We start from the raw sequence: 16,006 nt of genomic DNA on the forward strand, positions 1-16,006 counted from the left end.
ATTTGGAGTGTGGGATTAAATAATATCATCTTAAATAATCTAAAGTATGTAATTTTATTAGTTGAGAAATTTTCTAAATTTTATAACTTAAATAAAAAATAATGATTTCAATTTTATATTGTTAGAACAATTCTAAAATGATAGACAGAGAAAAAATAAGTTGAATCTTTGAAAGTTAATAATGTCATATAAAGGGGAATAGAGAGTATATATTTCTAATAGACAAAATAAAAATTTGAGGATAATTTATATAACACTTAATTTATAGATCTAAAAATGTATAATCTTTTTATGGTTAACATATTTTAAGGCAAATACTGTTCAACTCCTGGAACAGTAATATTAACATTTTCTTACGAATGGAGATTTTCTATTTATTGTTAGAAAAAAACATATATTTTTTCCACAATAAAAGGCACAATCAAGAGATTCTTTGCTTTGGTAGATGGAATAGAACAAAACCAAAAAAATGAAATAATAAAAAAAAAAGAATAAGAATAAAGAAAAAGAAAAAAGAAAAAAGGTGGCAAATATTGTAAGCCCATAAGGTATGCACGTTTGATGATCGTGACCGCAGCAAATACTTTCCGGATCTAAGGGTGTGGACCCCACCTTAAAGTGTTATTGCCACGTGTAAAATGTCAAAACAAAAGTATAATATAAAGAAATAGTATAAGGCGGGAATACCATTCCAAAACATAATGTGGGCCACACGTATTATCGAATTTGAACTTTTGAAAAGGAAAATTAATAAAGAAAATACAAGAATTACGCAAACTGGAAATGGATAATTCAGCTAATTATTTATTTTATTTTACATAAAGAAGAGAAAATTAAGGAGCATTGATTCGAATATCACTAAATGCAAACTCAAAACTATGCACTCGATTATGACATTTTGATGTATTAATTTTAGATATAAGCTTTTTGAATATTTTGTTTAATATTAATAATTATTTTAATTTATACAGCTACAAGTTTACACATTATTGTTTATGAGTTTCAAATTTCAGCACAACGAAGAAAATAAAGGATAATCCGAAGCAAGAGGATTATAAGATTGAAATTTGCGATTTTGATTAAAAATTATTTTTATCTATGAATATTAAATGTGCCTAACTCGTCATTTTACTTGTATCTTTTTTTCTAGTCATTTTATTTGTATTCTCAAAATATATACTAATGGGAGATTGACTGATCGAAAAATCAAGTATTAATAAGACACGCCATATAAGTTTTTATATGGAACAAATAAAATTACATATAGAAATAAGACTTATTATAAAATGGTTCAAGTAATTTAGTTGAACTGAAAATTATTGTAAGAATCGAACACTTCCAATTTCATAGCAACGAAAGTGAATGTAAGGTAGAAGAATTTGTCAATTAATTAAGCTCATAACCTACAATTATAAGTAGGTTATTACTGAAAACATGATGGAAAAGGTCATTACTGAAAACATAAAAGAGACAAAATTTGTTATTATGAGAAAAAAACTTAATTTTATAACATGGGGTATTATCACTTTTAGTCTACGCCAGAAACTAATTACATCTGGTAGCCGAATAAGTGTATAAAACTTGTAGTATTATTTTTGTATATAACATACAAAATGTATATACTCATAGAAAATATACAAATTTTATACATTTTTTTAGCTATTATTTTTACATCGGCTATACAATGTCATTTTTTCTTATAACATTATACAATTTTAACATGAATATATAGTGAAAATAACATGGGCTAGCCAGTTTTCAGACGGGGTAATTGAAAAATAGTCAGCATTTGTAAAGTCATTAACAGATTACTCCTATTTCATGTGGATTTAATTTAAAATATGGACAGATATCCTATATAAAGTTTCAGCATAATATGGTGGATTACGGAGCTCCTGCATATAAACTTCCAGCACATTATGTTGTAACTCCATCACATTATGAAATTCTAGCACATTTTGCTGGCGTCCCATACGTAAATTAATTAAACTCCAACATATTGTGTTGAATTTTTTTCGAATTTTAAGGGTATTTTTATTCAAATTGTATCTTTACGTGAAAAATAATTAAATTTTAATTACTTTTAAAATTATAAATTTATAATTATTTTTCAATTATCAGTTATGAATCAGAGTAATTTCTGATTTTTGCCCGAATATGTATCATCAAAAGAAAAACATGAAGATAAAAGTGAAACGTTTAGAGAAGAAAAGTAAAACTCCATTTTTAGTTTAAAATATTAACCATTCTTTTTTATTTTTGCTTTAATATTTTGGAAATTCTAAAAATAGTAAACTAAAACGTGAAGTCTCCAATTAAAAGACCAAACTTAAAAGAATTCCTAAGAAATAGGGGCCCTCTTCTGCAATGCCATCATCATCGTCGCTTTGCTTCTAAAAAAACCGGTATTTCAAGAACAAACAAAAGCCAAAAAAATACCTTCAAATTTCACAGATTCAATCTGTATTCTTACAAAACCCACCAAAAAGATTCAAACTTTCCTCGATCTAATGGCTTATTAAGCTTTAAATTCTCAAGATCTCCTTAATTTCAGCTCATTCTGGTTAGTATCTTACCCACATTCTCAATCTTTTTATATTTCCCATTTTTAGATTTTTTATTTTATGTGGGGTTTGTGCAAAATGTCTATTTTTTGGTAGTAGACCCATATGGGGTTTTTATTTTTGCTGTTTTTGGGCTATGAAGTTATTAAAGTTTCTTCCTTTTTCACAATTTGACTGATTCTTGCACTTGAAATTTTTCATAAATGGAGAAAATAGCAAACTGAGTGACTTTTCTTGTTTCAGCATTATTGTGCAGAGTGTGTGTGTGTGAGTGAGGTTTCTTGATTAGGGGTACCAATGTTTTGTTCTTTAACCAAAAATCTTCCTTGTTTTAGTTAAATCTGGGTTAGGCTGTTGCCTGTTATTATGGAGCTACACATTTTAGTTTAGTGTCTTTTGGTTATAAAACACAACTCAGTAATATTCTCTTTGTTTGTAAAAAAACTCAAATTCGGAGTTGAGTCATATAAGTAGTAGTTGGTCATTCTGCTTTTCCATTCTATACTTTTAATGTTTGTAATATTGGAAGCTTTTGAGCTGCTTGTATTCGGAATAGCTGTTGATTTTCTGTTTAAAATTGTCTTTTTTCCTACTTAAAAGGGGCAATCCGGTGCACAAAGCATCCTGCCTTCACGCAGGGTTCAGGGAAGGGCCGCAGCCGCACCCAAAGGGTGTGATGTTTTCCCACTTGTGTTATCTTTTACAAGAGAAACCAAATAGGATAAAATGAGCTTTATATACTATGTGTATACTGAAATGTTGAATTTAACATGTAGGACATGTTGTTTATTACCTCTTTCACACTAGCATAAATGTAATATTTGGAAGTGTTTCATTAAGAGTTAATTTACTAAAGAAAGTTTAGTTGATTGAAATTTTAGATTAGCTCCCAAAATATTCGGGAATGGTGCAAAGACTAACTTTTGCCAGGAATGCATGTTTCACGAGCTTTGTTGATCTGAATCCACAATTTCAAATATTTTTTTTATCAAAATAGTTTAAGTAATTAACCAGTTCAATTTTTAATAAATAACATGTTCATTAAACTAAAACAATGTGTTGAGATGAGATTAAATCATATTCCTATAATAGGTTTTAAGTGGGGTTTAATCCACATTAACCTTTTCTCCAAATAAAAAAATAGTTCTAAGATGGCAATGGTGATCTCTTACAAAATAGTTCTTAATCCAAGACAATACATTTTCCTGTTTAGATGAAAATGTTGGACATTTGAATAAAGGCATCTGTTCTAATAGAACAATATATGTACAATTACACAGTTTTCTGTGAAAATCATTGTTTGGTTATAACTTATGGTGTTTATGTTCATGCGTTGTTCTTATTTGACTAAATAACACTTGTCTAATCTCATTATAGTTGTGTCAACTCTATCATTGCTTTTGGCTGAAGAGTAGTCGTCAATGTAGTCATGAGTAGTATATTTTGTATACTGATTCTTGTTTTCTTTACTAGTAGTGCTCTCCGTCGTATATCTGGAAAAATATATATCAAGTTTATCATGAATCCAGAAGCTGCAACTGAAAATGGAGACTCAGCCAGTTTAAATGAAATTCTTAACTGCGATGTGTCTGATAGAGTAGAAATTTTCAGAGGGGCTGCAGAAGGTAATTCATTCCATATATTTAAGTATCTCAGTTTTTTTTATATTCTGAGTCCTTTTCCTATATCATTCAACTATTGGCAAAGTGCTTTACTCTGTTTTAACAATATAATATAGAATTTGACCATTGGGCGAAACTGAAGCTTAGTTCCAGAATACTTATAATGTTCCTTCTGCTCTTCTCTTTTCGTTTTTCTTTTTCTTTTCCTTCCCTGGTTATCTTTTTGTTAGTTGGCTGATCACTGAAAATGTAAAACAAGCTGTAATAGTTTTTACATCAGAGCAGCCCTCACTTAAGGATCTCAAATTTGGTCTAGTTTTCCATCCATGTTTTATTTGAGCACTTTTCCCAACTTGGTAGCTGGTGTCTGTTAATTCATTGAACAGTTATCATGGAGGGAAATTTGAGGTCTATTTTGGAATTTCTGAATTCTTTAGTTCCTTGCATCAGACAGTTTCACCTTCATTTATCTTTTCATTATTCACCATTGTTTTCTCCTGTTACACCTTTGTCGCTACCACCAAAACCGACTCCACCACTTACTACTGCAATTTACAAATTAAAGAAATTTCATGACAACCAGACTGAGATCCATTACCTTTACCCCGACATTCTTAATCTCCAGCGCGTAATACTCTGGATCTTCACCACATCCAACTATCTTCAAACAACACGTTTATGTGTGGAACTTCGCAGAAAATGGTGCATCAGAAAAATTCTTGTTTTATGTATATCTTAAGCGATTGGTCATTGGTTGTAATCTTTTCCGCTGTAGATTTACTTCTCTCACTTTGAGCTTTAATTTTCAGATAATCTTGGTGGGAGTAAATTGCCTGATGGGATCCAATCAAAGCATGGTTTTGCTGATATTCCAGCTGCTAAGATCTCAGAGCTGATGAAACTAAACAGCTTAGAGGTAAAGCTGGAATGGCTCTTCACTTGGTGTTGACTTATCACTTTCTTTTATAGTGTTTGTGCCTACTTCTGATTTCGTTTGTTGAACTGACTTTTATCTTCAGAGTGCCTCCACTCATTCACTTTTCAGTGTTGTGAATAATATTTTGGATGACAGCATTGAGAGAAAGAATGGGGATATACCTCAGGTATGACAGATGAACTGAACAGGGTGACAGAAAAATGAGCAAATTTCTCTTTGCTGGATTCTATTTGATACTTAATTTACTTACCAATATCTTATACTTGTTAAGTGTGTGGCCTCCCTGGTGAAGTTAGTCGTACAAGAGATTGAAGAACGAGTTTCAAAACAAGCTGATAATTTGAGAAAGGTACAAATGTTCCAATTATCAGTACTGGTTTATGAACTTCATTCAAAGGACTTATGAGCTGCGGATCTCTTGTGGTATTACAGCAAAATGGTTTGTACAAGTCTCGTGAGGAGAGATATCAATCAAGAATTAAAGCACTTGAAACCCTTGCTCTGGGGACCACTGAGGAACATGAGGTACTATAAGTATCAGTATTGATACTGAATTGGTTTCTTTCTTCTTTTTTGTTCTATCTGTTCTTTTATTGAACTTCACATTTTGTTCAATCCTCCAGGTTGTTATGAAGAAGCTTCAACAGATAAAGGTGCATACATTAAATTTATCAAGATGTTACTAATTTCTGACTTGATAGAGCATGTTCTCTTGTTAATTTATGATTTTTTGCTGCTGAATATATTGAATGTTCTTACTAAATATGTACCCTTTTCTATCTCATGTTAAGTGTCTAAGGGCTCATTTGGTATGAGGGATAAGGGATAATTAATCTCGGGATTAAATTTGAGATGAGTTTATCCCATGTTTGGTTGGGATGAAATCGTGGTATAACTAATCTCGGGATTAGTTATCCCGGGATTGTATTTTTTTTATCCCTATGATAGGGTGGGATAACTAATTCCGAGACAATTAATCATGGGATAACTTGTTTCCCAACCAATCGACCCCTAAGTCTGTTGTTGTGTTTCCAAATTGCCACGTAATATGGAGAGCTTTTTGGGGTTTTGACAATGTCTTATTCTCCTGTATTACTTTGGCACTGAAAACTACCGCAGTTACGTGGTAGTACTGTAGTCCTTCATAGCTCCCTTTGAGTTGGGAATTTGGAGATGCTTGTTTTAAGGTTAATGTGTCATCAATATTTCTCATTTTCCCCTTATTCCTTAGTTAATACTCGCAGACCCAAAAAGTATTTATATGTGAATGTCAAAAGTTTTGATTGTGAAACACTGCCAAGTGCCATAACTGTTGAGGTTCTGAAAAAGTGTGTGCTAATGCAAGGAAAAGGGTAGAGGGTCAGGCCATTTTACACACACATGCAATTTAGAAAAACTGCCAATCCTTATAGCCTGTTTGACCAAGTTTTTTTTGGGGCCAAAAGTGCTTTTTTTTTGGCCAAAAGCACTTTTGACCAAAAATTGAGGTGTTTGGTCAAGCTTTTGGAAGGAAAAAAAGTACTTTTGAGGAGAAGCAGAAACAGTTTTGGAGAAGCAAAAAAAAGTAGCTTTTCTCCAAAAGCACTTTTCTGAGAAGCACTTTTGAGAAAAATACACTTAGAAGCAGTTTTCAAAAGCTTGGCCAAACACTAGTTACTGCTCAAAAGCGCTTTTTAAATTAATTAGCCAAACACAAACTACTTCTCACCAAAAGCACTTTTTAAAAAAGTACTTTTGAGAAAAACACTTCTCAAAATAAGCTGATTTTAGAAGCTTGGCCAAACGACTAATACTCCATTTTATTCCATTTTGTGTGGCATTCTTTCCTTTTTAATATGTTCTAAAATGAATGACACCTTTCTATATTGTAAAACAATTTAACCTAAATTTTCCCTTAATAACATGTTTCTATGGCCACAAAACTTTCATGATATGTTAAGGCCAGAAGTTCCAAAATTCTTCCTTTATATCTTAAAATGTGTGCCCAGTCAAACACCGCTACATAGAACGAAAAGGAGGGTGGAACTGAGACTATATAAGGATTCCATTGAAGTCATGTTAATACTCTCAAATCTAAAATAAATTATCTAAACTCATTAATATGAAATGGATTTTGATATTTTCTGATGATGCAGGTTTTAGACTAGATGAATTGCGTTCAATTTGCCAAAGTTCTCTTGATTCTCTTTTCTTGATCACTTAGAGAGTTTCTCTACTGTTTCAGATAGTCCTTGTCATATTAATTTGGTCCCTTGATATGACAAGATTCTGGAATAAATTATCTGCAGGATCAAATTATAGAACACCTAGTTGAGCTATCATGCTACTGTTGCTGGCTTGTCTAATCATTACTGTTAGCATTGCTATAGTATTTGGCAGTATCCGTGTACTCTTTATTGGTTTGAGGTTTAGAAATTTCTCAGCGTGTCTGCTATATGAATGTCTTCTCAATCAACTTGCATACTGTAGCAGTTGCGAATAATGTTGTATTTGGTACTCCTCTGCCTTTTACGTGACTCGGTTACTAATGAAGAGTCAAACAGTTCTATGATTCTCGTTAACAATTTGTATTAATTTTGATTTTAGAATGTGTGATTACTATTTACTAGTACTTTCTATATTAGTTTCTAGATATAATGATTTTAGTGAACAGTTGATGAATGTCTAGAGGAAATAAACCCAAAGATTATCACAAACTTAGAGGCTCAAACTTCTGTCATTCTATTTGGGATGGGGGATTAATTCATGGGCGCACTGTGATATATGATAGATCTTTTTCCGCTTCTTTTCACTTGTTTGTTTTGCTGTGATGTTGATTAGCATGCCCATTATAGCAACCTGTTAATGTAACAATGTTGCTTATATGGTTTCTTGTTATGTGGTTCTATTTTACTGGACTAACTTCCCTTTTACAGATTGAGAAGGCCAAAATTGAAGAGAAGGAAAAACTTCAAGAGCAAGATTTAATCAGGTTAATGAAAGATAAGGATCATTGTGAGATGCAAATATCCTCATTGATAGCTGAGCTTGAATCATCCAAACATGCACATGAAAAGGATCGTTTACAATTGAAAGCGCACGCCGAGCAAACTCGGGCCGAGTCAGAGACCAAGATAGCAGAACTTCAGGGTTTGCTGAATGAATCAACTAAGAAAGTGCAAGAACTTGAGGCATTTTCAGAATCCAAGTTGGTGAGCCTGAAAAGAAGAGAACTTGGCTACAAACACTTCATAGACTCTCATTTTGGATCTCTACAGGTTTGCGTTTGAATTTAATCTTACAAGTTCATTCTAAGTTATCAGGAATATGACATTCTAAAATGACTCAGGAATTGAGGATAAAATCTGAGTCTATAAGGCAGGAGGTGATGAGGACCAAGGAGGTTTACGTCGAAGAACTTAACCACTTTGGTAAGAAGGAGAGCTAAATGCTATGATTACATTTGATCTTATTCTTGGTCCTGGCGTCTAATATTTATGGATGTATTCTTGATTAATAGGTTTCAATCTTAAGGGACTGGTTGATGCTGCTCAGAACTACCACACAGTGCTTGAAGAAAATAGGAAGTTGTATAATGAAGTTCAAGATTTGAAAGGTTAGTTAAATGGAATATTAAGAACTTAGTTGTTTAAGTTCAACACAGTGTTTTTTTCTAACATAATGTCATTTATTAGGTAACATTAGAGTTTATAGTCGAATAAGGCCATTCCTTCCGGGCCAAAGCCAAAAATTGACAACCATAGAGTACATTGGTGAGAATGGGGAACTGGTTGTCACTAATCCCTCCAAACAAGGGAAAGATAGTCACCGTCTTTTCAAATTCAACAAGGTCTTTGCACCTGCAGCCACTCAAGGTTTGATGATTTATTTATCAATTTGATATTTAGAATAAGTACTTAATATGAAAATCCTTTACTTTCATCACGAATGAGAATGAAAAGAACGAAAATACCTTTTCTCAATGTTTGCCTTTTTTCTCTCTTAACTCTATTATCTTTCAGAGGATGTATTTCGGGACACTCAGCCATTAATCAGGTCTGTTTTGGATGGGTTCAATGTCTGCATATTTGCTTATGGTCAGACTGGTTCTGGAAAAACATATACCATGGTATGGACATACTTATAAAATTTTATTCAGTGGATATAGTTGGCTTTTCACTTCTACTCATCCTTGTCCCTTTTAATTGCCTTTAGAGTGGGCCAAGCATGTCATCGGTGGAGGATTGGGGGGTCAACTATCGAGCTCTGAATGATCTATTCAACCTCTCCCAAAGTAGGAAAAGCTCCATTGCATATGAAATTGGTGTTCAAATGGTTGAAATATACAATGAGCAAGTGCGTGACTTGCTTTGCAGTGATACTTCACAAAAACGATATCCTCGTTATTTTTTTTTTGAGTTTTTTATTTTTATTTGATGTGATGATGACATGAGTTGATTTTAAATGGAGAAACATAGTTAGTAAGGATTCATATCGTTGACTTTAACTTGTTTAGGACTGAGGCATAGTTGTCGTTTTTGTTTTTGATACATTGACTATTTACCTTTTCTTTGTTCTTTTTCCACACATTTATTTCCCTTGAAGCACTATTGCTTCGATGTAATTATATAAATATATTCAAGTTTTCCATTTCAATAGTTAGTGGAGATGTCAGAAATACGTATGCCATATATTTCCAGATGTTTTCTTTAACTTGCGCACACTTGGGATTTGGAGTACTACTCAGCCCAACGGATTAGCTGTCCCAGATGCTAGCATGCATCCTGTCAAATCAACCGCAGATGTCTTAGAATTGATGAATATTGGCTTGATGAATAGAGCTGTTGGTGCTACTGCTTTAAATGAAAGAAGCAGCCGGTCACATAGGTTAGCTCTTATGCTAAAACTGTTTATTCACATTGTGGACAATCATTCTCATTCTGCAACGTCATCATGTTTATTTGAACTGACTTTGATGCAGCATCCTTACCGTTCATGTACGTGGTATGGACTTGGAAACAAATGCTATTCTACGAGGTTGCTTGCATTTGGTAGATCTGGCTGGCAGTGAAAGAGTAGATCGGTCCGAAGCCACAGGGGATCGTTTACGGGAAGCACAACATATAAACAAATCCTTATCGGCTCTTGGAGATGTGATCTTTGCATTGGCGCAAAAAAGTTCTCATGTGCCATACAGAAATAGTAAACTAACTCAAGTTCTTCAAAGCTCCCTTGGTAGTTATATATCTCTTCAGTGTTAATTCAAATTTGAATACATTGCTTTATTTCCTTTGTAGTAGTTTTACTTCTCTTTCCTATTAAACCTTTATTTACTTGATTTTTGCTCATTACATGTTACAGGAGGCCAGGCAAAGACACTTATGTTTGTACAGCTCAATCCTGATGTGGAATCCTACTCAGAAACCATAAGCACCCTGAAGTTTGCTGAGAGGGTGTCTGGAGTGGAGTTGGGTGCAGCACGGAATAATAAAGAGGGTCGAGGTATTAAAGAGCTTATGGATCAGGTACTTCATGGCATGTTCTAATGAATATCAGCAGCTCAGTAGATAATGTCATTCTAGTTGCTCTTACCTTTTCTCATTGCATGCATCTACTGTTGTACAGTCTACTTATTTTTTGTAAATCCGACGTCACATTTGTGCATTTACAAGTAAAACCCTGTCTTAATAATAATCTTGTCATGCTTAACTCTTCTCTAGAGTACACCAGATTTATGATGCTTGCTATGTTTCTATTTCCTTTGTTATGGTCATTTACAAAGTACTACTGAAAATAGAATAGTAATTTTTCAGGTAGCTAACTTAAAAGACACAATTACAAAGAAGGACGAGGAAATTGGGCGGCTGCGGGCTCTCAAAACCAATGGCAATGGTGAGAGGCGTAGTGTGAGTTCCACCAGGCATGGCTCTGCCTCTCCAAGAAGGCATTCTTTAGGTGGTTCACGAGCAAGCCAAATATTTTCTGGAGAGAGAAGCTCAAGACCTACTCAGAAGGCTGCTTCTGACGTGGACAATAGTTCGGAATACAGCGACAGACAATCTGACACTGGCTCTCAGCAATCAATGGATGACTTTAGGCATCACAGAGATTTCTTTAGACAATCCAGGCTTGCTGTAGTAGATGCTGGTCTAAATTTGGGTGAAGAGACTGATTCAAGGGCCACTGTTAGAGGAGAATGTCAGAATCCTAATGAAGATGTGGTGCTCATCGGATTTGATGATGCAGATTCTGAAGAGAGATTAAGTGACATATCTGATGGTGTGCTTTCAATGGGAACTGAGACTGATGGTTCAATCAATAGCATTGTAGAGTACACTCTTTTCCCAGAAACGGCAAAGCCACCTTCAGAGACCCCAGAGAAGTGAGTTTCTACAGATATACGTACATTATGCCATCTCTGATGTCTTTTTTGGCGATCTTGCCTTACAGTTCAATGGATTTTTTGTTGAATATTGATTCATTTGTGGAAACTCTAATTCCTCCTCCCGTAGCACTTCAGGTTGAGAGGTCACATATCTGGTATCTGTTTGTGCTGAAAAAGTTCTTTACCTGCCTTTGTAGTAGAAATTATCCTTTTTCCTTTTCTCATTTTCGATCCATATTTTAACTTCACAGAAAGAATCGAAGATATGCATCAGGTTACATTTTGAATGAGCGTCCCATATAATTTGGAGTTGCACTTCCTCGTTTCTAGTTTAAGTGTACTTCATGACTTTTAGATCACATGTTTTCTTAGTACAGTATTTTGTCAAAGACAGCTTACAGCTACACGGTAAAAGCAGGAAGCTAAGCTTTGGCACTGAACTCATTGTTAAAGACACCAAAGACGCTCATCAAAAATTAAAGGAACTTACTTATTCTCTTTTCTTGTAAATGATTCAGGCCTCCTGTACCTGCTAAACTTCCACGGCCCACACAAAAGAAGGTGCAAACAGGATCTTCTCGGTTGTCATCATTGCACAAGAGCACCCCTAAAGTCCCGAGTATGTGATTCTCATGTGTTCTTTAACTTTATTTTCCTTCTTTGTTAATGCTCTCCAAAATCCAAATTAGAGAAGAGAAATGACAATAATGTAGCGCTATTTCCTTCTTTCTAAAGCATTCTTATTTTTGTCCCTAAGAGTACCAACTTTTGCTTTTTCCTCTCTATGCTTTTCAGGTTCTAAAAAATCCACTGCCAGCAACACTTCTACAGTTAGGTCTTCCAAAAGATGGCAATAGTACAGCAGAAAATTTGCGGAAGAGGACACTTGCAACCCTTCTTTGTATGTAGAGTAGACACCATCTTCGATTACCTTTAGCCTATTGTGTTAGTCTTCCATTGCCGTGGAAGATACTTAGGAACTTCAGCTTGTAGCAAGCTGCACTAATCAGGTGAATTTCTGTAGGAATATTTGCTCCTCCACTCTCTCCCGCCTCCCCTACTCGAAGTGGAGGAGGAAAGGAGGGGGGTGTGGGGTTTGCCATTGTGTAGTGTGTACATGTAGCTCTATTGAAGAATTCAGTGATACACTTAAATGGTGTTAACTGGTAACTTCTGTTTGATTATGGTGCTTATTGTGAAAGCAGAAAGATCATGCTTGGTTTGATTATGCTTTAGCACTTGGTAATTGGATCTTTTGTTTTCATTTTTGAATTTGAGGTACCATGAGGGTGTTTGGATTGACTTTTAAGCTGGTCAAATCAGCTTTTATGTTTTTATAGTTTTTTTTTTTAGTATTTGACAAAGTTAAAAAGTGCTTAAAATAAGTTAAAACTGATTAAAACAAACCAAAAGCAATAAGCCGGGCAACCCCAACTTATTGTTTTTTGGCTTAAAAGCTATTTCTGCTGAAAAATCACTTTTTTTAAGCTAATCCAAACGGATTTTATGTCTAGCCAAAACTCAAAGAAGCCAAGTGGTTTCTCTATGTGACCAATATATAGGTTACAGATTCAAGCCGTGGAATCAGCTATTGATGCTTGCATCAGGGTATGTTGCCTACATCACAGCCCCTTGGAGTGTAGCTTTTGCCCCGACCCTGCGTGAATGCGGAATGCTTTGTGCATCGGGCTGCCTTTCTATTTTTCTGCAAGTGAAACAGAAAAAGGAGAACAACATAGAAGTGCTATCCATGATGAATATATGAAACCTTACTAAATAGACAAATTACATGGTTGAATCCACATAACATTGTGCTTAAACTAAATACACCTGCAAAGATATGAAATCTATTTTCTTCCTTTTTACTAATTAGTCTCGTTTCGACGCTATTTAGATAGAAGGTAGACATGAAACTTTACTCAATGATATTGCAATATATCAACCGCTTCTATTTTTCTAGGGGAGAGTTGTATTACAAATCTCAAAATATAATAATTAAGGCTACAACAATAACAACAACAACAACAAATTCAATGTAATCCCATAAATGGGGTTTGGGAAGGGTAGTATGTACGCAGATCTTACCCCTACCTTATAAAGATAGAGAGGCTGTTTCCAATAGGACACTCGGCTCAAGGAACAGTAGAGATAAGATAAAGCAGCCAAGTAGTAATAAAATTACAACAAGGTACTTATGAAATACAATAGAAAATGTATCTTTTGAAACAAACTTTTCGCAATATTCTTTTTGGATGAAGCAAGGTATGTGCCATATTTTAAACTACAAGTGAAGTAAACGTTATAGTTATTGACAAAAAAGAATTTCTATCATTATTTTAAAACTATAGCCACGTTTAGCAAACAAGTCTGGGTGGTGTAGTCGGTTATCACGCTAGTCTCACACACTAGAGGTCCCCGGTTCGAACCCGGGCTCAGACATTTTTGGTTTCTATTTCTTGATTTTGCAACCTTTTTAGAGACAATTTATACCCTTTTTTTTTGCCTCAAACTACATGGGAGTTTGATGAGATTGAGATAAATGTAATGCCAAATTACTTGTCATATTAGATAAATCAAGAGAGTGAAGTTTATAAAGTAGCTATATTCAAATCATTAGAAATATTACTTCATCCATCTATATGTTGCCCATTTTTACCTTTTCTCCTTAAGATAGAGAAATTTTGCCATAAAGCTGCTAGTACCAAGTGACATGATATTGATCAAAGTTGAAAAAGACCATAGGAAGTATTTTTTATCCTAAGCTATATATTGACCTGCTTCGCAAAAAAATAGAACATAACTTTTAAGTAACATGTAAAGTTGCTGCCATGTGAACATGAGGTCACGGGTTCGAACCGTGGAAACAACCTCTTGCAGAAATGCAGGGTAAGGCTGCGTACAATAGCCCTTGTGGTCTGGCCCTTCCCCTGACTCCGCGCATAATGAGAACTTAGTGCGTCATGTTGCCCTTTTAATTTTTAAGTAGAAAGGAAGATATTATGTGCTAAGTCAAAACTTATACATGATGGATACACAACAACTACAAAATCAACATTCACACCCCATTCATAACATAAGGTGCTCTATTACCCTCTTGAGCTTGCTCTTCCATATTCTTACAAAGCTCTAATCCCTTTATTTCTGGCAGAAAAATGACCAAAGATCCTGCAATTGATGTCATAATTCCAAGCACCAAATATGGTAAAATCTTGCTTCTATCTCCTCCTGCATCAACCAAAACTGGACTTACCACGCCCCCGAGCACCACAGCCTGCCACACAATTGACACAGTAGCATTCCTTATGCTAGTTGGGAACAACTCTGATGTGTATATCAGCAACAAGTCAAATGCAGTACAAGCGCTAAAGAAGGAAATCAACTCCAATACTAGCTGTAACACTTTCCATTTGTCCACTACCATGCACAACATGCCACAGACACCTGATAAAACACTTAGTCCAATGAGTGTACTTCTTTTGCATTTTTCTACCAACAAAAAGACTTTCAAGAATGCTGGTAACTCTAGCAACGCGTTTAGTCCGGTACTCAAATAGAGATTTAAGCTAAAATTGCCAAGTCCTAATGGCATGCCATAGTACATCAATCCAATACCAAAACCAGTTGTTAGAGCTAGCAATAGCTGTCCAAGAATCCATCTTTTCTTCAACAAAATCTTGATCAATGGTTGATTAAAGCCATTTTCAATCTTAACTTTGTGATCATTTAAGCTTAGGTTCTTGAAATGAGGTGCTAAATGTTTTGAGGACAGCAAAAGCCTCTCTATTTTTCCCTTTTGAAAGTAGCCATTTTGGTGACTCATAAACACAAAACTGTAGTAACATGCAATAAATTATTGTTGGAAGAGAAGTCCATAGATAAAGTACCCTCCATGAGTAATTCCTACTAAAATAAGCCAAACCTGGTAAAGATACAAATCCAAGTGTAGACATAAGGAATCCTATAGTTCCTACTTGACCTTGATATTGTTTAGCAACACTCTCAGAAAACAAAACCAGAACAGACGATCCAATCGCTGCACGGCCATAGCCACTTAGAAATATCAAGGCTGAGTACATCCAAATGTTGTAAGAGAAAGCAATGAAGATTGAAGCCATGGACATGATCAAACACCCGAGAAATAGCATAGTCTTTCGACCAATTGTGTCGCCGAGAAGGCCAAGAACTAGGCCACCAAGTAAGCAGCCCATGAAAAAAGATGAAGCAGGAAGGCCTTGAAGTATAGGATTATCAGAACAATGAAGTGACCATTCAGATACAATGGATGTGTAAATAGGCTCATCCCAATTCCATTCATTGGTAGAAAGTTGACATATATTAGACTTGGAATTGCAGCTTGTGTTATTAAGTTGAAAAAGGTTCCATCAAATGAGCAGTTCAACCAGTAAAATGAAGAAGGCATACCCCTATGCTGATTGAGCTACTGGCCCATTAGACCATTCAAAGGGTGGATGAATGGACCAGTTCTTTATAGCAAATCAAATTTGCATGGAAGATATTA

General features: G+C 34.7%; 1 protein-coding gene, 1 non-coding gene and 1 pseudogene across 3 annotated transcripts; 2 read left to right on the plus strand and 1 right to left on the minus strand.

Annotated features, from left to right (window-relative positions):
• The window catches only part of LOC142161919 (uncharacterized), a 198,361-nt pseudogene that overhangs the window by 90,083 nt on the left and 92,272 nt on the right, over positions 1-16,006 (minus strand).
• Positions 2,344-12,715, plus strand: LOC107820850 (kinesin-like protein KIN-14J). 2 transcript variants are annotated; one of them, XM_016647200.2, is made up of 19 exons: positions 2,344-2,563; positions 4,038-4,189; positions 4,996-5,102; positions 5,206-5,289; positions 5,395-5,472; positions 5,556-5,648; positions 5,747-5,776; positions 8,039-8,380; positions 8,452-8,533; positions 8,623-8,718; positions 8,798-8,977; positions 9,125-9,231; positions 9,318-9,496; positions 9,825-9,989; positions 10,084-10,337; positions 10,464-10,627; positions 10,916-11,484; positions 12,006-12,106; positions 12,283-12,715. In XM_016647200.2, the coding sequence occupies exons 2-19, from the start codon at positions 4,084-4,086 to the stop codon at positions 12,342-12,344; spliced, it is 2,799 nt and encodes a 932-aa protein (XP_016502686.1). In that variant the 5' UTR covers positions 2,344-2,563; positions 4,038-4,083; the 3' UTR covers positions 12,345-12,715. The 2 variants fall into 2 exon arrangements, with proteins under 2 accessions (XP_016502686.1, XP_016502685.1); XM_016647199.2 differs by having other exon boundaries at positions 2,345-2,563; positions 4,041-4,189.
• TRNAV-CAC (transfer RNA valine (anticodon CAC)) lies at positions 13,853-13,926 on the plus strand. Its single transcript has one exon. It is a non-coding gene; the product is annotated as a tRNA-Val (tRNA).

Source organism: Nicotiana tabacum, chromosome 1 (assembly GCF_000715075.1).
Source record: "Nicotiana tabacum cultivar K326 chromosome 1, ASM71507v2, whole genome shotgun sequence".
Classification (NCBI taxonomy): Eukaryota; Viridiplantae; Streptophyta; class Magnoliopsida; order Solanales; family Solanaceae; genus Nicotiana; species Nicotiana tabacum.